The sequence below is a fragment of the Cololabis saira genome, chromosome 1, assembly GCF_033807715.1.
Source record: "Cololabis saira isolate AMF1-May2022 chromosome 1, fColSai1.1, whole genome shotgun sequence".
In the NCBI taxonomy this organism is placed as follows: Eukaryota; Metazoa; Chordata; class Actinopteri; order Beloniformes; family Belonidae; genus Cololabis; species Cololabis saira.
The window spans coordinates 4,350,180-4,372,290 of record NC_084587.1 but is presented as its reverse complement, the minus strand read 5'-3'; the positions used below and the strand labels follow the sequence as shown (position 1 = coordinate 4,372,290).

The 22,111-nt window shown below is 41.3% G+C and overlaps 1 protein-coding gene and 1 non-coding gene across 2 annotated transcripts in view; one reads left to right on the top strand and one right to left on the bottom strand.

The window, feature by feature from the left end:
• myh9a (myosin, heavy chain 9a, non-muscle) overlaps nt 1–22,111 on the top strand; it is a 46,954-nt gene that overhangs the window by 22,041 nt on the left and 2,802 nt on the right. Inside the window, exons 22-42 of the mRNA XM_061729117.1 lie at nt 496–604; nt 1,594–1,725; nt 1,802–2,008; nt 3,006–3,143; nt 3,247–3,370; nt 3,448–3,619; nt 6,666–6,878; nt 8,423–8,567; nt 8,645–8,851; nt 8,932–9,036; nt 10,526–10,678; nt 10,773–11,021; nt 12,059–12,271; nt 13,047–13,259; nt 14,532–14,693; nt 15,421–15,549; nt 15,869–15,957; nt 16,830–16,953; nt 17,039–17,247; nt 19,231–19,339; nt 20,216–20,388. Coding sequence (XP_061585101.1) covers nt 496–604; nt 1,594–1,725; nt 1,802–2,008; nt 3,006–3,143; nt 3,247–3,370; nt 3,448–3,619; nt 6,666–6,878; nt 8,423–8,567; nt 8,645–8,851; nt 8,932–9,036; nt 10,526–10,678; nt 10,773–11,021; nt 12,059–12,271; nt 13,047–13,259; nt 14,532–14,693; nt 15,421–15,549; nt 15,869–15,957; nt 16,830–16,953; nt 17,039–17,247; nt 19,231–19,339; nt 20,216–20,388 — 3,375 coding nt within the window. The remainder of the gene's footprint in view (nt 1–495; nt 605–1,593; nt 1,726–1,801; nt 2,009–3,005; nt 3,144–3,246; nt 3,371–3,447; nt 3,620–6,665; nt 6,879–8,422; nt 8,568–8,644; nt 8,852–8,931; nt 9,037–10,525; nt 10,679–10,772; nt 11,022–12,058; nt 12,272–13,046; nt 13,260–14,531; nt 14,694–15,420; nt 15,550–15,868; nt 15,958–16,829; nt 16,954–17,038; nt 17,248–19,230; nt 19,340–20,215; nt 20,389–22,111) is intronic.
• On the bottom strand, nt 21,772–21,844 carry trnar-acg (transfer RNA arginine (anticodon ACG)). The gene has a single exon. It is a non-coding gene; the product is annotated as a tRNA-Arg (tRNA).

The window sequence follows — 22,111 nt, the reverse complement described above, 5'->3', positions numbered from 1 at the left end:
AAAAAAAAACACTTTCCAATAAACATAATTAAAAAAAAAAAAAAAAACTACAACAAATTTCTAAATAGTTATTTAGTTACCTGCAGTATTATTAGCCAAGTACATGCTAATGTTGCTGCTGTTGGGCTGAGAATTACTGACGATTAATTTCATGCTGTGCGCAAATGTTTTTGCATGTTGGTAGCATTTCCTCCCTTTGACAAAATATATTCACTTGGCACGTATTGCAAGTTTCCCTGTTTTTTTTGTTTTTTTTTTACTGAATGTAGCCAGACTTTCGAGCGTTTGTATCACTTGAGCGCCATGTTTATTATCGACTGCTGGCTTCCGCACGACTGGAATCGAAAAGGGAATAGTTTGTAAAACTTTGCAAACGATTCCAAGGAATTGAAACACTGGTTCTGAACAAGAACCGGTTCTCGATTACCATCCCTACCCCCGACTGTACCGTTTTCCTGCAAACGGGTCGGTTCTGACGGTCTCTTCTCCCCCCAGAGCCTTCACCAAGAGGCAGCAGCAGCTGACGGCCATGAAGGTGATCCAGAGGAACTGCGCCGCCTACCTGAAGCTGAGGAACTGGCAGTGGTGGCGGCTCTTCACCAAGGTGAGACGGGCGGCTCGGGCTCGGGCCCCGCCCCCCCGGGGGCTGCTGGGTAATTAGGGCCATGCAGGAGGAAAAATACTTGAGATTAATGTTGAAGTACAATTTTGAGAAAAAAGTCGAGATGTTGAGGAAAAAAGTTTTTTGCACTTTAAATGGATATTGAAAGCCCTATTTGAGTTATTTCTCAGTCATTTATTTCATACAAATAACTTTTGGAATAGTTTTTGTTTATGCCCAAAATAGGATGTTTTGTTGGACATGAGAATAACTAATGCCATGTTTTTGCATTTAAATATGTTTAAAGGTATGAAAACATAAAGTTTGCTGTTATAATTGCATAAATTGGCTATATTTCATCACTTTATATACTCTCTTGGTACAGAAGAGTATTAGGGCCATGCAGGAGAAAAAATATTTGACAGAGGATTTTTTTTTTTTTTATTGTGCACTTCGAGAAAAAAGTTGAAATGTTGAGAAAGTCAAAATGTCGAGATTAATGTTGAAATACAATTTCGAGAAAAAAGTCGAAATTTTGTGAATAAAGTTGAAATACATTTCGACTTTGTGCATAATGAAAAAAAAATCTTCCTCCTCTAAAATATTTGTATTTTTCTCCTGCCTGGACCTAATACTCTTCCGTGGTCTTGGGGTTACATTTGCATAAAATGCTAAAAACCAAATTCTCAAAAATTTAAAACAAAAAAACATAGAAAATGGAAAAAATTAAAATGGAATGTGGTAAAACTAAAACAGATTTCATCCGTCTCTGTTTCCTCCCTGGATCTGTTTCCTGATTGGTCCTTACAGCATCATTAGCTGCAATACTTGCTGTTGAATCTTAATATAATACTAGTATTAATATGTTGCAGAACTACAGTCATATAATTCATGCAACAGCTCAAAAAACAGTTTTAATAACACTAACCCAAATCAATATCGGATCAAATCAAAGTCCGGTCCTGAGCAGAACCTGTTCTCTCCCCCCTCAGGTGAAGCCGCTGCTGCAGGTGACCCGGCAGGAGGAGGAGATGCTGGCCAAGGAGGACGAGCTGGTGAAGGTGAAGGAGAGGCAGGTGCAGGCCGAGGAGCAGCTCAAGGAGTTCGAGTCCAAGAGCCAGCAGGTACGAGTAGAGCCCTGACCTCCGCCCTGCCCCGGTGGTCTGATCCCGGTTCTGACCCCCTGACCCGTCTCCCCAGCTCAACGCGGAGAAGCTGGCCCTGCAGGAGCAGCTGCAGGCGGAGACGGAGCTGTGCGCCGAGGCCGAGGAGATGCGGGCCCGTCTGGCCACCAGGAAGCAGGAGCTGGAGGAGATGCTGCAGGACTCGGAGTCCCGGCTGGAGGAGGAGGAGGAGCGCGTGGCCCAGCTGCACAACGAGAGGAAGAAGATGCAGCAGAACATCACGGTCAGTCCCAACACGCTGGCGGGCTTGTAAAGCTGGAACGGTACCGGCTGTGGTCCGGGTTCACTCATCCAAATGTTTCATAGGGCGGGCCAGATGGGGCCACTTAAATTCTTGGGGTGGAACCAAAACTAAAAACCATCATTACAGGACTTTATTAAACTGTAGTAGTATACAGGCTCAGAAATACTTTCTTTTTTTTTTTTTATACTTTCTAACTTGTCTGCATATATATATATATATATATATATATATATATATATATATATATATATATATATATATATATATACACACACACATATTAATGGTTTATACCATGCTGGTAAAACCTACGGCATACATATATGCATTTTTAATATAAAATATATATTTAATTTATATTATTTAATATGTTTTACTTAGTGTGTGTGTGAGATACACGACTGTCTCAGAAAATTAGAATATTGTGATAAAGTTCTTTATTTTCTGTAATGCAATTTAAAAAAGCAAAAATGTCATACATTCTGGATTCATTACAAATCAACTGAAATATTGCAAGCCTTTTATTATTTTAATATTGCTGATTATGGCTTACAACTTAAGATTGCCAGAATATTAAAATTTTTTGAGATAGGATATTTGAGTTTTCTTAAGCTATATCCAGAATGTATGACGTTTTTGTAATTGCATTACAGAAAATCACAATATTCAAATTTTATGAGACAATTTATATATATATATATATATATATATATATATATATATATATATACACACACACACATTTTTGTGTGTGTATATATATTTATTATTATTAAGCTCAGAAACACCTACTGATATGCATTTTGCCCAAATGATTTGGGATGAAACGCATAACTGACGATAGAATCTATGTGACCGGCAAGTGTGTTTTTTTTTTTTTTTTTTTAATTGTGGCCAGCATATTTGTAGGGGGGCCATGGCCCCCCCCCTGGTGGCGCCACTGCACTCCTCACACAGCTTGGTTTTGTGGTTCCAGGAGCTGGAGCAGCAGCTGGACGAGGAGGAAGGGGCCCGGCAGAAGCTGCAGATGGAGAAAGTCACCACCGACGCCAAGATGAAGAAGATGGAGGAGGACGTGATGGTGCTGGACGACCAGAACGTGAAGCTCAACAAGGTCTCCCAGAACCCCCACAACCTCCTACCCCTTTCCACCAAACCGGTTCCAGAGCTGGTGCTGGTTCTAATCGTTTTATTAATCTCTATTTTGGTGAGTTCAGGAGAAGAAGCTGCTGGAGGAGAGGATGTCGGAGTTCACCACCAACCTGGCCGAGGAGGAGGAGAAGTCCAAGAGTTTGCAGAAGCTGAAGAACAAACACGAGGCCATGATCACGGATCTGGAAGGTACAGTACGTCCTAGCTGACGACGTTGCGGCGTTGCGTCCGCGCTGCTGCGAATGCTGACCTCGTCTCTTTCTCAGATCGCCTGAGACGAGAGGAGAAGTCTCGCCAGGAGCTGGACAAGAACCGGCGTAAGCTGGAGGGAGACTCCACGGATCTCCACGACCAGATCGCTGACCTGCAGGCCCAGATCGCCGAGCTGAGAGCTCAGCTGGCCAAGAAGGAGGAGGAGCTCCTGGCTGCGCTGGCCAGGTGAGGGGGTCTCAGTCTCCTCGCTGGAGCTTTGAGACCTGCAGCTGATTAACCCTTTAAGACCGGCTGGAGCGCCGGCGCTGCCGGTTGCATATTGATTCTCCAAACGTACAATTACAACCAAATAAAAACAGCAATAATTCTTTCTGCATGTTAAACAGGAAGAGTTTCACCTACATATCCTGCATTTAGTGTCCCTGAGTTTTAATCCATTCAATCGCTTGGAAAAATCCCATAATGAGTGCGTTTACATGGGAAGTTTAATTCCTCTTCAGAATTAAAATTAAATCCGATTTAAAAAATGTCCATGTAAACACCTAATTCCGAATGAAAATGGCCATTCCGAATTAAACTTAATTCCGATATAAGTGGCTGGTTTATTCCGATTTTAAATCCGAATAGACTAATTCCCCGATCATGTATACACTCATTCCTCTTTAAATTAATTCCGGTCTTTCTTTCTGCTCGTTCCCTCTCCCGTCTGTCTCCATGATCTTATGTTCCTGCTGGGCTGGTTTTCCAAACAAAGTTTCAAGATGGCAGCACGCAGTAAACGGTGGTCAAGAGCAGAGACCATTTCTTTAATAAATAGCTTGGAGGACCTGGAAATAATTAAAAGAACAGATGGCAGGAAACATCAAAATTGTGAGCTTTTCAAAGTTGTAGCGACTAAGTTTTTCTTCCGGTAGTTTAACTTCCGGTCCCCCCCCTATCCAATCAGAACCTTCCCAACCCCCAGACCTTAAGAGGAATTGGATAAAGCCGATCAAACGTGTTTTCATGTAAACCTCAATTCGGAATTATTATTTCCATGTAAACTGGATTATTTAATTTGGAATAATTAATTCCAAATTAAAAAACATCATGTAACCGTGGCAACTCACTATACAAGCCCACACACACACATATTATGGATCCACCAAAGTCCGTGCTCGTGAAACTGTTTACAGTAATCCCTCGTCTTTCTCAGTTACGTCCCAAAAAGAACCCGTGATAGGTGAAATCCATGAAGTAGTAACTTTTTATTTTTTTTAGAATTATCATACAAGGCTTCAGATTGCGGAGATCAGCACCGCCCCACCGCGACCCGATAATTGGATCTGAGCGGAGAATCGGTGCAAAGCGTTTTTGTCAACATTATGGGTTTTGGAGAAAATTAGCAAACTTAAATTTGCAGCTTTTTTACGTACTTGTACGGTACCTAATAAACCGTAACGTTATTGACACACAGGAAGTGAAGAAGCGGGGAAACTGTTTAGCCAATCAGAATACAGAACACGATGCAAATCCATGAAACAGCGAGACGTGAAAGGTGAACCACGTTATAGCGAGGGATTACTGTAACGTGACGAAAACGCGATATATAAAATGATATTTATCAAAAAAACTACAGTATGAATTAATTCCAGATACATTTCCTGGGGTTTGAAAGACTTCTGTGTTTTTTTTCTAGCTGTGGGATTTCTGTATATGGAAAAATGTGTAAAATTAAAAAACTATTTACTAGGGCTGGGCGATATGGCAAAAAAAGTGATCACGATTTTTTTTCCCATATTGAACGATCTCGATTTTTAATCACGATTTTTTTTAAATCAGAAGATCCCCCCCTCCCTTCTGGAATAAAATAGAAAGAAACCAGAGATTAGTTTTTTTTTTATTAACAAATAAAGCAAATAGCATGTTTTAACAAGAATCCAGAATGCTACCAGTGGTACCCACCGAAAAAACTAGGGATGCACCAAAATGAAAATTTGAGGCCGAAACTGAAGCGGAATAAAATTTAAAGACTTGGCTGAATACTGAGTACTGAATAGCCTACGGAATGCGGTTGTTCACAGTTTTTCATTTATTTTGCAATTTTTTTCACAATTGCATAGATAAAATTGCAATGACATTATTAAAAACAAAAACAGTAAACTAATATGATTTGAGCCACTGTCAAGCAGCTGGCGATGCGGTTGCTTAAATTGACCAACAGGTGGCTCTCTAACATCACTGTTTGTTTACTGTGCGTGACTCTGACGCTGGTTAGTAATTAAGGAGTTAAAACTCACTTGCCACTTACAGGACTCAGTAGCCAGCAGAAACGGCAGTTTTATTACATTTATTAACTGTAGTACCGCTGTTATGAGAGGTTATTTCTCACAGTATTAGCCTAAAGGGACTTAAGGCTGATTTATGGTCTCGCGTTACACCAACGCAGAGCCTACGGCGTCATCTGGTGAGCTCTGCTTGTTGCCTCCGCGCTCCGACACAATCACTCCGCTGAGCGCGCACACGCACACGCACAAAGGCACGCACGCACGCACACACACACCCATGTCGGGGCCGCGGAGTTTCTGAAGTCGGCGGTGATCAGAGTAATTTGTGGTACAAGCAGAGCGAATCACAACTTTAATGAGTGCGGTTCGAATACACAATACATCCATCACGAAGGGCATTTTGTGAATCCATCACACCCTCCTCCTGTACGCTCGGAAGAAGTTGTCCGGCGAAATAAATAAATAAATAACCGCTAACCGTGAGTCCCGGTCGGCTCGAAGCTAAGCTAACGCTAGCCTGCGGTTGTTGTCTTGTAGTTTTATTCTCTCTGGTCACGCTTGCTCCCACCAGTGCAGGGGAGGCAGATGTGACTAGTTTACTGCCTATGGTCATGCAACTTGCCGCGACATGTCATGCATGATCAATTAATGCAGACAGCGCGGTGCCAGGAAAGCGGGTTGTGATTGGTTGTCGTGCACTTTGCTGCAGCATGTTTTGCACGTGATCGAGAAAGTAGACCCACAGCTGATCACCGTGATCGAGCTTAATTTGATCGCGATCACAAATCGAGATCGTATAATCGCCCAGCCCTACTATTTACTACTATTAGTTAGTATGGACTTGTAACATCCATATTATTAAAGATCGGCTTATATGGGTTGTTTTGATGCATAGCAAATAAAAATACTCCATAAAATGGCAGTATAGCATGCAGAAATGTAAACGTATGCTTAGGCGGACTTAAAGGGTTAACGCTGATGTCTTTCCCCTGTGGCGGCTGCAGGATCGAGGAGGAGGCCGCGGCGAAGAACACGGCCCAGAAGAAGATCCGGGAGCTGGAGGCTCAGATCTCTGAGCTGCAGGAGGACCTGGAGCTGGAGCGCCAGGCCCGGTCCAAGGCGGAGAAGCAGCGCCGGGACCTGGGCGAGGAGCTGGAGGCGCTGAAGACGGAGCTGGAGGACACGCTGGACACGACCGCCGCGCAGCAGGAGCTCAGGTCAGACCCAAACCCAGAGATCATACTTCTCATGAACTAGTTCAAAGTTCAGTCCACATAGTTTAAAAATGAACAGTTCACATTCATAGTTCACCATTTTCACTTTGAACTAGTTCAAATTCAGTTCATTTCAATATTTTTAGGTGAGAAGTACGAATGAAACGCCCCCCTATCCTAAAACTCGTGAGCCGCATGCGGCTCTTTGCCCGGTGTCATGCGACTCTTGCGACTTTATCTGATAGGAGCAGTGAAATACACGTAGGAAGCGGGGGCAAAATATGCCGCGACTGGAATCGAACCAGCGTCGCTGTTCAGGGGAAGGTTTACATAAGTCGCCTGCTCAACCCGTTGAGCTACACGGGCGCTAGCGCTCGTGTTTGTGACGGAAATAACTTGGAGGGAAAAAGATCCACTCTCAAAATGGCAGGGAAAAAATGCACGACCAAACGAAAATATGAAGATAAACACAGGACGTTTTTAACAGAGTGGGAGAGTTTAATATATATAATATAAATTAAATATTAATATTTAAGCAATACATCACGACAGGCCGTGGTATACGCTCATTATATCTTCGGCCCAACTCGAAGTGATGTATTGCTTTTATAAAACAGTTACCTATAATGTAAATATGAAAGAGGAATACACAATCTATTTTATGTCGTTTCTAATTAATCAGAAATACATATTATCCAGTAAAAATAGCCCCACTGTGGAAAAAAATGACCCGTACAGTTACCAAGAACCAGTGGTCCATGAACATTAATATTTGGTACAGTTACCAAGAACCAGTGGTCCATGGACATTAATATTTGGTACAGTTACCAAGAACCAGTGGTCCATGACATTAATATTTGGTACAGTTACCAAGAACCAGTGGTCCATGGACATTAATATTTGGACACCAATCCAGTTTCCTGATATTTATATGTACTTAATTCCTACGCTGGGGAAATACACGAAGCAAAGCTTGAAGGAATACAAAAGTCTTGACGCTTGGTCCGACTTCAAGGCAGGATTTGTTGTAGAAATTAAAGTGATGAGGACACTGAACTTTATGATTGGACCGTTTAACGTTAGCTACCCAAAAATCCAACATTACCTGATACAAAATGGGAACCACAAATCCACGTTTCGGTGTCTGGAATCCAGTTGTTTCTGTGAATTGCACAAGTCCATTTGTCTCTCTTAAGCTTATTTTTCGGCAGTCTGTAAAACGATAACTCCGATTTCTTGCTAAATCAGTTGATTGCACAACAGCTCTTTCCCAGTTGAGATGTTTTCCAGTTGCTCAAACTGAAAGGTTACGCTCCCACTCAGTCTTTCTGACACTCAGTCTTTCTGACACTCAGTCTTTCTGACACTCAGTCTTTCTGACACTCAGTCTTTCTGACACTCAGTCTTTCTGACACTCAGTGGGCGAAACCCGCTGTGAAGTTACATGCGCAAGGTGACATCAATGCAGACTCTCTATTTGCAAATATGTTGCGTTCAGTTCAACGTTCACAGAAATGAACGCTGACGGCGTTGCTCTCGTCCCCCAGGTCCAAGCGGGAGACGGAGGTGGCCCAGCTGAAGAGGTCTCTGGAGGACGAGGCCAAGACCCACGAGCAGCAGACGGCCGACATGCGGCAGAAGCACAACCAGGCGTTCGAGGAGCTGAACGAGCAGCTGGAGCAGGCCAAGCGGGTAACGGGCGGGTAACGGGGGGTGGCCGAGCTCTGACGGGGCCGCCAGCGTCTAACCTGACCTGTATCCCCCCCCAGAACAAGGTGTCGGTGGAGAAGGCCAAGCAGGCGCTGGACAGCGAGCTGAACGAGCTGCAGATCGAGATGCAGACGCTGACTCAGGGGAAGGGAGACTCGGAGCACCGCCGCAAGAAGGCGGAGGCGCAGGTGCAGGAGCTGCAGGTGAAGTCGGCCGAGAGCGAGCGGCAGAGGAAGGAGCTCAGCGACCGGATGACCAAGATGCAGGTGCGGGCGGAGGCCGACGCCAGCGACCACGGGGCGAGGGGGATGTCTGGTCATGTGACCTCACCTGCTCTTCTCCGTAGGCCGAGCTGGACAACGTCAACTCCCTCCTGAGCGAGACGGAGAGCAAAGGCATCAAAACCTGCAAAGACCTCAGTTCTGTGGAGTCGCAGCTGCAGGACGCTCAGGTACGGAGCATGCACACAAGTTCAAAGAACATAAACTTATCTATGACATTAGCAGGAGTTAGGAGGTGATGACTCCCAATGAAACACAAATTAACAACCAGCAAGCTTCAACAACGCCGATTACTCGAGTAACTCGATTACAAAAAATGGAAGGAGGAATTTGGAGGAATTTCCTCTGGCTCGAAGCCTCATTTAAATAAAAAATAAATTTAAACTTCATGTTTCACACAGATTATTTTTAATGTGATACAAGGTGCTAACAGTCATGTGTCCCTTTTTATAAAGCGGAAGAACACGGCGTCCCGCTTTTCGTAACGTGTGTGTGAACGGTTTAGCTGACAATGAGAAAGCACAGCGAAAGTAATAAGAGGAAGAGACAAAAGATGTAAAAGATGTGGGATTATTATGAATAAAAATAATAAAGGCCCCGGTCCACATGGTGTAAGTTTTATCCGATTAATCGACGGAATATTTCAGAATAATCAATCACCAAAATATTATATGGCTGTAGTCATCGTACGGGCAGCGCAGATTGGAGTCCTGGCCTGTCAACCTACTTTCTAAATGAAGGCCACTAGTGACACAAAAACTTTTTTTTTTTTTAATAAATAAATGAAGGTCTCGACCTCCAGAAAAGGTCGCCCCTGCAACACCAGTCGCTTTAAAGTCCTCGGTCTGACTCGTGTCGATCCGAAGAAGGTCTCAAGAACAACTATTTAAACCGTTTAGCAACTTCTGACTTTGCTTCTCGGCGTGAAGTTGGATGGCATCTTGTGATGCTGGACCACAGAAGATGCGGCTCCTGTCCGGCCGCGTCGATGAGGTCATCCCGATGCCAGGATTTTAGAAACGTCCAGTACTGATCCGAACACGATGCATGTAGATGTACGAGATTAAAGACAATTTAACTTGCTTTTCGTCGGACCAGAATAATTAGGTTTTAAATACCTGACTCTGATGAAGGTGGAAATAATCGCCCCAGCCAAGTTTATCTGTATAGCACAATTCAACACAAGGTTGTTCAAAGTGCTTTACATCAACATTAAAAGCGGCAAGACACAAATAAATAGAAAATAACAAATAAAATGATAAGAAAATAGGTCAAATAATAAAAAGCACCAGTTGTTAAACAGTAAGGGCAGTAGAGTACAGCAGGTACATCTCATTCTTAAAATGGCAAGAATTACATTTCTATACGGTCAAAACGTACAAAGACCAGGTCAAATACACTATTACAAAAGTAACCTGTAATCTGCCGAAGCATATCAGGTATTTAAAAACCTAAATATTCTTGTCCGATGAAAAGAATCAAGTTAAATTGTGAAGCCCTGGACAAAATGAACTTTATTAAATCATTACGCGGGAGATTGAAAACAGGTCCTCACAGGTTGTTGCTGCACAGAAACCTTACAACGATGGTGATTCAGAGGTGGATGCAGAATAAATGCTTGTCTTCTAACTTCTCTTTCTCCTCTGGACCGAACTGCAGGAGCTGCTCCAGGAGGAGACCCGGCAGAAGCTTTCCCTCTCCACCCGCCTCCGGCAGCTGGAGGAGGAGCAGAACAACCTGCGGGAGAATCTGGAGGAGGAGGAGGAGAGCAAGAGGACGGTGGAGAAGCAGATGGTGGCGCTGCAGGCCCAGGTCGGTGCTCGGTTCCCTCCCGTTTCCCTCGGGGCCCCGGGGGTACAGAGGCGTCCCGCTTGACCTCCGTCTCCCCTCTCTCTCGTGTCTCCAGCTGGCAGAGATGAAGAAGAAGGTGGAGCTGGAGGCGTCGTCGCTGGAGGGGGCGGAGGAGGGCAGGAAGAAGGTGCAGCGGGAGCTGGACGGCATCACGCAGCAGCTGGAGGAGAAGTCGGCCGCCTACGACAAGCTGGACAAGACCAAGACCCGTCTGCAGCAGGAGCTGGACGACCTGCTGGTGGACCAGGACCAGCTCCGGCAGATCGTGTCCAACCTGGAGAGGAAGCAGAAGAAGTTTGATCAGGTACGACTGGTGGTGTAGTCAACGTGATACGCAGGTAGACGCCGTAAAGCCTCCAGCAGTACTCGAGTTGAGGGGGGATGGCATCCCCCCTGAAATAAAAACGGCCAAAATCATCCCCCCTTTCCATCCCTTATGTCAATTCATCAATGAATGTGGTTTATTTCAACATTTAGAGTCATCACCAGAAAAATAACACCAGAAAAATGACTTATTTGACAATTTTCACCTGTTTCAAGTAAATTTTCACTTGAAATAAGTAGAAAAATCTGCCAGTGGAACAAGATTTATCTTCTTATTACAAGCAATAAAATCTTGTTCCACTGGCAGATTTTTCTACTTATTTTAAGTGAAAATCTACTTGAAACGGGTGAAAATTGTAGTTTTTTCCAGTGATGAGTCTTATTTTAAGTGTAATGATTTTTTTTTTTTTTTTTTTTTTTTTTTACTAAAATGAGACTATTTAACTAGAAATAAGACAAATATTCTTGTTAAGATTGTGAGTTTTTGCAGTGATCCATGTTACTTATCCTGTGAAGGACAGAGTCATATTGATAAGTTCAGAAAAGTGTTTTTTATTGTTGTGTTTTGATGTATTTGATGTAAGCCCAGTGGATATTTAAAGCTTACAGAAGGCTGCATTTAACTGCTGCTATGTCATTCCTGCAGTATTTCTGCAGGTGTTTTGATCAGTGCTATTATTTGTAATATATTATATTATTTGTAATCAGCACAAATTATCTGTCCCCATATGATAAAATCCACCATACCCCCTGATTTTTTGAAAATTAGACCACACCACCGGTTACAACTAACCAAAGAGCAGACAGTCAGGGCGGGGTGACGTGTTATGATGCAGGTTCGGTCTTTATTTAACCCGAGTCCTGATGAGATGCTGCAGGAGAGAAAATACCATCTGAGATTAGCAGGAGTTTAAAACACTAACAACAGAGTTCAGATCAGTGGATTATTGTTGATTAGATCCAGTAAACGCATCGTTATCACTGATGCAGCATCTCTCCTCCCAACCGCCCCCTTAGATGCTGTCGGAGGAGAAGACCATCTCCACCCAGTACGCCGAGGAGCGCGACAGGGCGGAGGCCGAGGCCCGGGAGAAGGAGACGCGGGCGCTGACTCTGGCCCGCGAGCTGGAGACCATGACGGGCCTGAAGGACGAGCTGGACCGCTCCAACAAGCTGCTGAAGGCCGAGATGGAGGACCTGGTGTCCTCCAAGGACGACGTCGGCAAGAACGTAAGAGATTCACCAATATGTTCTTAAGAACCATCTTAAGAAATGTCTTAAGATCTAAAATTAAGAAGTTCTTAAGTGCAATTCCTCAATATTTTCTTAAGAACCGTCTTAAGAACTGTCATTTCTTACGAATTTCTTATTTTTCCTACTTAAGAACTTCTTAAAATATGTCATTGCATTGCAAGCGCCAACAAACAACATTTATACAGGTAGTTTGAGTCTTAACCGTCAGTCACTCACTAAACATGTCAAGGTTATGGTGGATGAGTAATGTGCAAAAAAAAATAAGTTGGGGAAAATTAATAATAATCAACTACCACGCTAACAAACAGTTAACAAGCTCTTTGTGTAATTAATTACAAAGTATATCCTCAAACTATGACCTACTAGTCTAAACTTGTCTGAAATGTGTTGAAAAAGGTGATATTAGAGGCTTATTATTATTATTATTATTATTATTACCTTTTCACAGGAGAAACTTTAAGACAGGTCAAGGTTGTCTTAAAGTTAAGAAAAAAGTCAAGAACAAATTTGAGAACTTTTATTTCAAGAATACCATTTATTCTTAAGTTTTTTCTTAAGAAGAAACTTAAGAAGGAAGTTGAGAAAATACTTAGAACTTTTTTGTAGAATATGACTTAAGACTGAACTTAAGAAAAAAATGACACTTAAGAAGATTTTTTTTCTTAAAAATGTTTGTGAATCCGGGACGACGCCCTGAGCCCGAACCCGCCCTGAACCTGAACCCTGAACCTGAACCCCTGAACCCCCGCAGGTCCACGAGCTGGAGCGGTCCAAGCGCCTGACTGAGCAGCAGCTGGAGGAGATGAAGACGCAGCTGGAGGAGCTGGAGGACGAGCTGCAGCTCACCGAAGACGCCAAGCTGCGTCTGGAGGTCAACATGCAGGCCATGAAGGCCCAGTTCGACCGGGACCTGGCGGCCCGGGACGAGCAGGGCGAGGAGCGCCGTAAGCAGCTGGTCAAGCAGGTAAACATCTGCATCAGTTCCTTAACCGTTTGCCTGGAGAAATTCTGATTAAATGCTCGTTTCATGTAGACCTGTGTTGGAAAAAAAATCGATTTTCCGATTCTAAATCGATTCTCATATTAATTCCTAAAAATCGATTTGTATATCTAGATCCATTTTTTTTTTTTTTTTTTTTTCATCATTACAACTTTTGGTACTTTTTTGTTTATGGACACCAGAATAACTGGTGCCATGTTTTTGCCTTTAAATATGTTTAAAGGTATGAAAACATTAAAGTTTTCAGTTATAATTGCATAAATTGTGTATATTTCATTACTTTATACAGGACTGTCTCAGAAAATTTGAATATTGTGATAAAGTCCTTTTTATTTTCTGTAATGCAATTTAAAAAAAAAAAAAAAAAAAAAAAAAAAAATATCATATATTCTGGATTCAAATCAACTGAAATATTGCAAGCCTTTTATTATTTTAATATTGCTGATCATGGCTTACAGCTTAAGAAAACTCAAATATCCTATCTCAAAAAATTTGAATATTCTGGGAATCTTAATCTTTAAACTGTAAACCATAATCAGCAATATTAAAATAATAAAAGGCTTGCAATATTTCAGTCGATTTGTAATGAATCCAGAATGTATGACATTTTTGTTTTTTTAATTGCATTACAGAAAATAAAGAACATTATCACAATATTCAAATTTTCTGAGACAGTCCTGTACTGTCTTGAGGTTACATTTGCATAAAATGCTAAAAACCAAATTCTCAAAAATTAAAAACCAAAATAGACCGAAAATGGAAAAAATTTAAACAGAATGTGGGAAAAAATAAAACCGATTTCATCCGTCTCTGTTTGCTGCCCTGGATCTGTTTGGTAATTCTGACCCACGATGTTTCTGAAAGCAGTTCTATCAGCATTCTGGGAGCTGATTGGTCCTTACAGCATCATTAGCTGCAATACTTGCTGTTGAATCTCAATATAATATAATTACATACATAAAAATGTCCACAGCCTTTCAGTGTCAACAAAGGTCGTCTTAGCAGATTCTGAGCACATAATTGTAGTTTGTAAGTGGTTGACGGGTGGTTATTTTAGATTTTTGGTGAATCTCTTTAAAATGTAAGATACTGGACCTCGGTTGGGCTGGTGGGACAGCAGCGGAGGATTTCCTGTATTTTTAAATCCAAAACTTGACAGCTATGTGTACTTGATATTTCTTTGTTTTGGGAAAACAATAAAAAGATTGTTGGTAAAAAGGCGGTTTCCTCCTGCAGGTGCGGGAGATGGAGCTGGAGCTGGAGGACGAGCGCCGGCAGCGATCCCAGGCTCTGTCCTCCAGGAAGAAGCTGGAGCTGGACCTGGTGGACCTGGAGGCCCAAATCGACCTGGCCAACAAGGGCCGCGACGAGGCCATCAAGCAGCTGAAGAAGATCCAGGTGGAGTTCCTTCCTCTCATTTAACTCTTTATTATAGCTTAATCTTCCCTCATCTTAATTACTGCAACATTGTTTGGGCTTCGACACATTCAACATATATTAATAAATTACTGATAATTCAAAAAAGGTTTCTCAGAATGATATCACATGCAAACAGATATGAGCCATCTGCTCAACCTTTTCATTAAATATTCATTATTATCCGTCAATAAAATTAACATTTTTCAAACATGTTTATTCATGTTCAAATTTAAAAATGATATACAAGATCTTCCTTCTTTTCATAATTTCTTTTGTGTTAATTCTTATGCCACAAGGCACAAAGATGATTTTAATTTACCGTTTTGTAGAACAAGTAAACATCAATCTTTCATCACTTGTGGAATTCACTCAATAGATCTCTTACATCATCACCATCCTTGCCAGTATTCAAAAAACATTTAAAGAACTTTCTTATTTCATCTTTGTAGTGTTCATTATTTGATCTGAGTTATATTTTCTTTTTAGTTTTTTTTACTCCCCCTTTACTCCAGCTTTTGTTTTTTTATTCATATATGGAAAGGATTCTATAGAAGCCACCAGGCTTCTTCCTTTCCTTGCATATTTTTTCATTTTTTGTTCAATTTGTCTTATATTGCTAAATAAATAAACTAAACTAAGTACCGGGTGGACGGGTCTGGGTCGGACCGGGTTGGTCGGCCGGGTCTAACCGTGCTTCTGTCTGCAGGCCCACATGAAGGAGCTGATGAGGGAGCTGGACGAGCTCCGAGCGTCCAGGGACGAAGCCGTCAACGACGCCAAGGAGGCGGAGAAGAAGCTGAAGACCCTGGAGGCCGACGCCCTGCAGTTCCAGGAGGTAGGACCCGCCGGCACGGGCGGATCAGAACCACTCCGGTACGGCAGAGAGACTGGGAGGAATCTGGAAAAGATGCATTCAGAGATCTTTCTCTTCTCAGTTTTATATTGATTATTGATTTGAGGAGTTATTATCCTTCCATCTGACCTATTTCTGCAGAAGTGAGGGAAGAAGGAAAAGGGAGATTCAGGCATCAACTTTGCAAATGTTTTTTGGATTTTTAAACTCAACACAGAAGAGACTTTAACTCTTGGGGTGAATTGAAATAACTCGCCCGGTTTTGCTGCGGCCTCACGTTTCCTTCTCTGGTTCCCTCCAGGATCTGGCCACGGCGGAGCGGCTTAAGCGGCAGGTTCAGAGCGAGAGGGACGAGCTGCAGGAGGAGATCACCAGCTGCAACAGCAAGAAGTACGGCTCAGAACCCGGCTCAGATCCGGCCCAGACCCGGCTCAGATCCGGCCTTGATCCGGCTCAGATCACTGCAAAAACTCAAAATCTTACCAAGAATATTTGTCTTATTTCTAGTTAAAATGTCTCATTTTTTTATTCAACAGAAATCTCATTACACTTAAAACAAGACTCATCACTGGAAAAAACAACAATTTTCACCTGTTTCAATTTTCACTTAATATACAGGACTGTCTCAGAAAATTTGAATATTGTGATAAAGTTCTTTATTTTCTGTAATGCAAAAATGTCATACATTCTGGATTCATTACAAATCAACTGAAATATTGCAAGCCTTTTATTATTGCTGATCATGGCTTACAGCTTAAGAAAACTCAAATATCATATATCAAAAAATTTGAATATTCTGGGAATCTTAATCTTAAACTGTAAGCCATGATCAGCAATATTAAAATAATAAAAGGCTTGCAATATTTCAGTTGTAATTAATCCAAAATGTATGCCATTTTTGTTTTTTTAATTGCATTACAGAAAATAAAGAACTTTATCACAATATTCTAATTTTCTGAGACAGTCCTGTAAGTAGAAAAATCTGCCAGTGGAAGAACATTTTTTTTTTGCTTGTAATGAGAAGATAAATCTTGTCCCACTGGCAGATTTTTCTACTTATTTCAAGTGAAAATTTACTTGAAACAGATGAAAATTGGCAAATAAGTTATTTTTCTGGTAATGTCTCTTGTTTTAAGTCTAATGAGATTTTTTTTTTTGACTAAAAATGAGACAATTATTCCTGGTAAGATTTTGAGTTTTTGCAGTGATCCGGCTGGTCCCCTGGTACCCAGTAACGGTTGTTTGCCCCCCCCCCCCCTCAGCTCCCTGCTGGCGGATGAGAAGCGGCGGCTGGAGGCCCGGATCGCCCAGCTGGAGGAAGAGCTGGAGGAGGAGCAGCTGAACACGGAGATGGTGAACGACCGGCTGAAGAGAACCACGCTGCAGGTGAGTTAGACCCGCCAGTTCTGCCGGCACCGGCCGGCCCAGGCCCGAGCCGAGCCGCCTCCTCACCTCCTCTCGTTCCCCGCAGACGGACCAGCTGACCACGGAGCTGTCGGCGGAGCGCAGCACCTCCCAGCGGCTGGAGGGAACCCGGTCCCAGCTGGACCGGCAGAACAAGGAGCTGAAGCTGAAGCTGCAGGACCTGGAGGGAGCAATCAAGTCCAAGTACAAGTCGTCCATCGCCACCCTGGAGGCCAAGATCATGCAGCTGGAGGAGCAGCTGGACCTGGAGTCCAAGTGAGTGGCGGCGCCTCATCACTTTGGTTACCACCCCCCCCCTAACCTTCTACACAAACTACAAGTGGCTCAAAACAAGTGTTGCAGAAATGAATAGCATCTCTCCTGGCTGAGGGTTGAGGAAAGGAATCTACTAATGTACTTACTAGTGGTGGGACTCGATGAAAAAAGTTAATCTAATTAATTAGAGGCTTTGTAATTAATTCATCGCATATCAATATTTGACACCACAAGTGACATTTTTCAATTTAAATGGATTTTGATATATGACTGAATCCTTAAATTGACACAAATGAGCTTAAACAATAACATTGTGTTTATTCTGATAAGTGTTAACATAAAGTGCAATATAAATAATAGGAATATGATTGCATTGTCCACAAGGCACAAACTTAAATTCAAGTAAGCTATATTCAAGCTTTTTCAGGACTTTTTGTAAGCTTTTTTTGTGGGAGCATCATCTGTGCTAGCTGCAACATATTTGGCATTGAGGTGCTAGTGGAGGCTGGAGAAGCTCCGGTAATAGACAAATTCTTTCTTGCACAATTTGCACACAACTGTGCTTTTATTAAGGTTTTCCACTCTGTAGTTATTTAAACTAAAATTTCCGTCCACCGAACCAGCAACGACTTTCCATCGGTTTCCATTGTTGTTTCTCGTGTTGAGTTCTGTGCATCAGTATTACGGGTAACTAAGACCGGGAACTCGTGCAATGAGAAACGTTCCGCACTGTTTGGAGTGCAAAAGTAAATTGCAATTAAATGCGTGTGTTTTTTTTTTTTTTTTTTTTTTTTTTTTTTTTGGTTGCGTTATTTTTATGTAATTAACGTGTTAAAGTCCCAGCCCTAGTACTTGCATATTTCCATAGAATTAGACTCCTAAATTTCTCTATAATAATATAACTTATTGTTCAAATATTAATTCATATTACCTGAGTCTGACTCTATAAAGAGGACAGTACTTTATAGATCAGTTGCATGTTGGAACATCTTTCCTACGGAAGAGTATTAGGGCCATGCAGGAGAAAAAATATTTGAGAGGGGAAGATTTTTTTATTTTTTTATTGTGCACTTCGAGAAAAAAGTTGAAATGTCGAAATACTTTTCGACTTTTTTCTCAAAATTGCACTTCAACATTATTCTCGATATTTCGACTTTTTTCTCGACATTTCAACTTTTTTCTAGAAGTGCATAATGATAAAGAAAATCTTCCTCCTCTAAAATATTTTTATTTTTCTCCTGCCTGGCCCTAAATACTCTTCCGTACGCTTCCAGGTGAGATTCGTGACATCACGTGTTATCACCTTAACATCATATAGCGTATCTGATTGAGTGTCAATACATCAAATTATATATGATCTGTATGATATTTTTCTTATTTGTAATTTTATTTTTTTTATGTAGTTTATGAATTGAGATTGTATGTTTGATTTTGTATTTTATTGTCTGGACCCCAGGAAGACTAGCTTTCGTTTTTTTGGCGTCAGCTAATGGGGATTTTTTTTTTTTTTTTTTAACATTTTTATTAATTTTTCACTTTTACAAGTAAAGAATGGATACATAATATGATTCACAGAAATAACAAGCAAAACAGACAAAAAAAAAAAAAAAACACCAGCTCAGATCCATATAAATAATACTCTGGTTACAGTAAAAATATACCGTATGACCAGTCAAGAAAATCCCTGCAACATATTAGAGACATCAGGCTCTACATAGTTCAAGTAGGGCTCCCAAACTTTATAGAATTGGTCTGTTTTTGAATGTAATATACATGCAAGGTTCTCTAATGGCACCAGATCAAACACCAGCCTTTAACAGTTGGTACTTTTATTGATCCACTGCAATAAAATATTCTTCCTCGCTGCATAAGTAAGAATACAATACAGCCTCTGATAATGTTTTGATATTAAGTGTTGCCTTGGGACGCCCAATGCAAGTAATGGGGATCCTTTAAATAAATAAATAAACCTGTCCCCCCCAGGGAGCGCCAGCAGGCGTCCCGGCAGAACCGCCGCACCGAGAAGAAGCTGAAGGAGGCGCTGCTGCAGATCGAGGACGAGCGGCGCAACACAGACCAGTACAAGGACCAGGCGAGTCCCGTCTCCCCGTCTCTGATACAATGTATCAGATGCTGCTTTCCATTTTTATGCAGATGATACGGTATTATACTGTTCATCCCCTTCTGTAGTGCGAACTCTTGAACTCTTGCAGTCTGCTTTTGATGTTGTTCAGTCCCATCTGACTCAGCTTAAACTAGTCCTAAATGAAAGTAAATCGAAGGTGACGTTATTTTCAAATGGCAAACGGCTACCATTAAGTATTCCAAAAATATTAACTGCTCATGGAGTTGAACTTGAAACAGTCAAAACATATAAGTATTTGGGAATTATCATTGACGAGAACTTGTCTTTTAAACCACACATAGAAAAGCTGGTCTGTAAGCTTAAGATGAAATTGGGTTTCTTCTTTAATATTAATTTATATTTCTTTAAATTCTATAATTCTATAAATATTTAATTTCAACCACGTTTGTTCCTTTACTGGATTATGGAGACTTCAGTTACGCTGCTCCCCGGTCATGGAATGACATACAGAACAATCTGAGATTACCTGAACTGATCACTCTGGGGGAATTTCGATCAATTTTAAAGGATCGAGAAACTAGTTCTCTCGGACAATGTGCTTGTTTTTAATTCAAATGGTGCCAAAAAGTTTTCAAATTATATGGACCCATTTATGTTGTATGTAATTTGTGTTCCTGACTACAGTGTGTGATTGCTGTTTGTTGTTTTTTGTTGTGTTTTCTGTTGTAACTTATGCTGCCCTCTTGGCCAGGTCGCTCTTGGAAAAGAGATTTTTAATCTCAATGAGTCTTACCTGGTTAAATAAAGGATAATAATAATAATAATTCTACGGTTCGTTACTCGTGTCCTCGCCGCTGATCTGAGCACTATGTTTCCCCGCAGGCCGACAAGACCAACAGCCGGATGCGTCAGCTGAAGCGTCAGCTGGAGGAGACGGAGGAGGAGCTGACCAGAGCAAACGTCTACCGCAGGAAACTGCAGAGAGACCTGGACGACGCCACGGAGTCGGCCGACGTCATGAACCGAGAAGTCAGCACGCTGAAGAGCAAGCTCAGGTACGCTGACGAGATCGCATCGTCAACGAGGGAGACGAGACGAAAATGCTGGTCATGTGACGATAACGATGATTTATTTTATTTGTTCACAATGTTTGTCTTTTTTTTTAATTTTTTAAAAATGTTTTCAAACATACAACATTACACATACTGTATGTGTAAATCATCCCCCCTGAAATAAAAACGGTCAAAATCATCCCCCCTGAAATAAAAACGGTCAAAATCATCCCCCCTGAAAAACTGCCATTCCCCCTTTCCATCCCTTATATCATTTCATCAATGAATGTGGTTTTACTGATATTTCAACATTTAGAGTCATCACCAGAAAAAAAAAACACCAGATAAATAACTTGTTTGACCATTTTCACCTGTTTCAAGTAAATTTTCACTTGAAATAAGTAGGAAAATCTGCCAGTGGGACAAGATTTATCTTCTTATAACAAGCAAAAAAATCTTGTTCCCCTGGCAGATTTTTCTACTTATTTCAAGTGAAAATTACTTGAAACAGACTGATTTATTGCTTGTGTAGTTGAAAAATACATGAGAACAGGACCTTGAAAAAAAATATATTAAATCGCAATCGTAATATTGAGGAAAAAAATCGCAATTAGATTATTTTCAAAAATCGTTCAGCCCTACATTAGAATCACAAGTGTTGCCACCTCATACCGTAAATTTTTGGTCATACCGCCCAGCACTACGTTCGCGTAGATCCGAGAGACGCTTTCACTCAAAACCACACCAGTAGCCATACTTAAGCCAATCGGTAATAGTGTAGGGGGTGGTCTTGGGTTTTGGCCAATCAGATTGATTCTAGCCTGGCGTCACCAGGCTCCAGGCTGTTAACCGAAATCACCAAAATAAATGTGTTCACCTACAGTATGTTGTTCAATTTACTCATTCTGTTTTCTATGGGCTACATGTGGTTAGCTTGAACAACAGGACCATGGGTCAATTTACACCAGACTTACACTTTAAGAGGACAAAAAATGACAATTGTGTTGACCTCCCAGGGAAAAAAAGTTCAGGCTCAGGATTTTTTTTTACTATCACCCCTGCATACAGGACTGTCTCAGAAAATTAGAATATTGTGATAGTCCTTTATTTTCTGTAATGCAAAAATGTAAGAAAACAAAATTAATGAGTCAAATTCCTTGTCGGGCCAATGTTGAAACTTGGCCAATAAAATCTGATTCTGATTACGTCATGTGGTTTGAAAGGTATCGATATCAAAGTGCAAGGTTGTCGATTTTCTCCTTTATGAAATGTCATTATTGGCATAATCAGCTAAAGTCGATTTTGTGATTATTTTTTTTTTTATATAAAATCAGGTCTTTAAAGGGTAAACCTAAAAATAATTCAAAAAGAACAGAAAGAAAAGATCGAGCCAGCCAGGAGTCGAACCTGGAATCTTCTGATCCGTAGTCAGACGCGTTATCCATTGCGCCACTGGCCCGGTGACGGAGTGAAGTGCTACAGCGCCACCACATGGTTCCAGCGCAATATTTCATACATCTGATTTTTCTTTTTCTTTTTTTCTTTTTTTTCTTTTTCCCCAATAGTTTTCAAAACACGTAAATATATACAGGACTGTCTCATAAAATTAGAATATTGTGATTTTCTGTAATGCAATTACAAAAACAAAAATGTCATACATTCTGGATTCATTACAAATCAACTGAAATATTGCAAGCCTTTTATTATTTTAATATTGCTGATCATG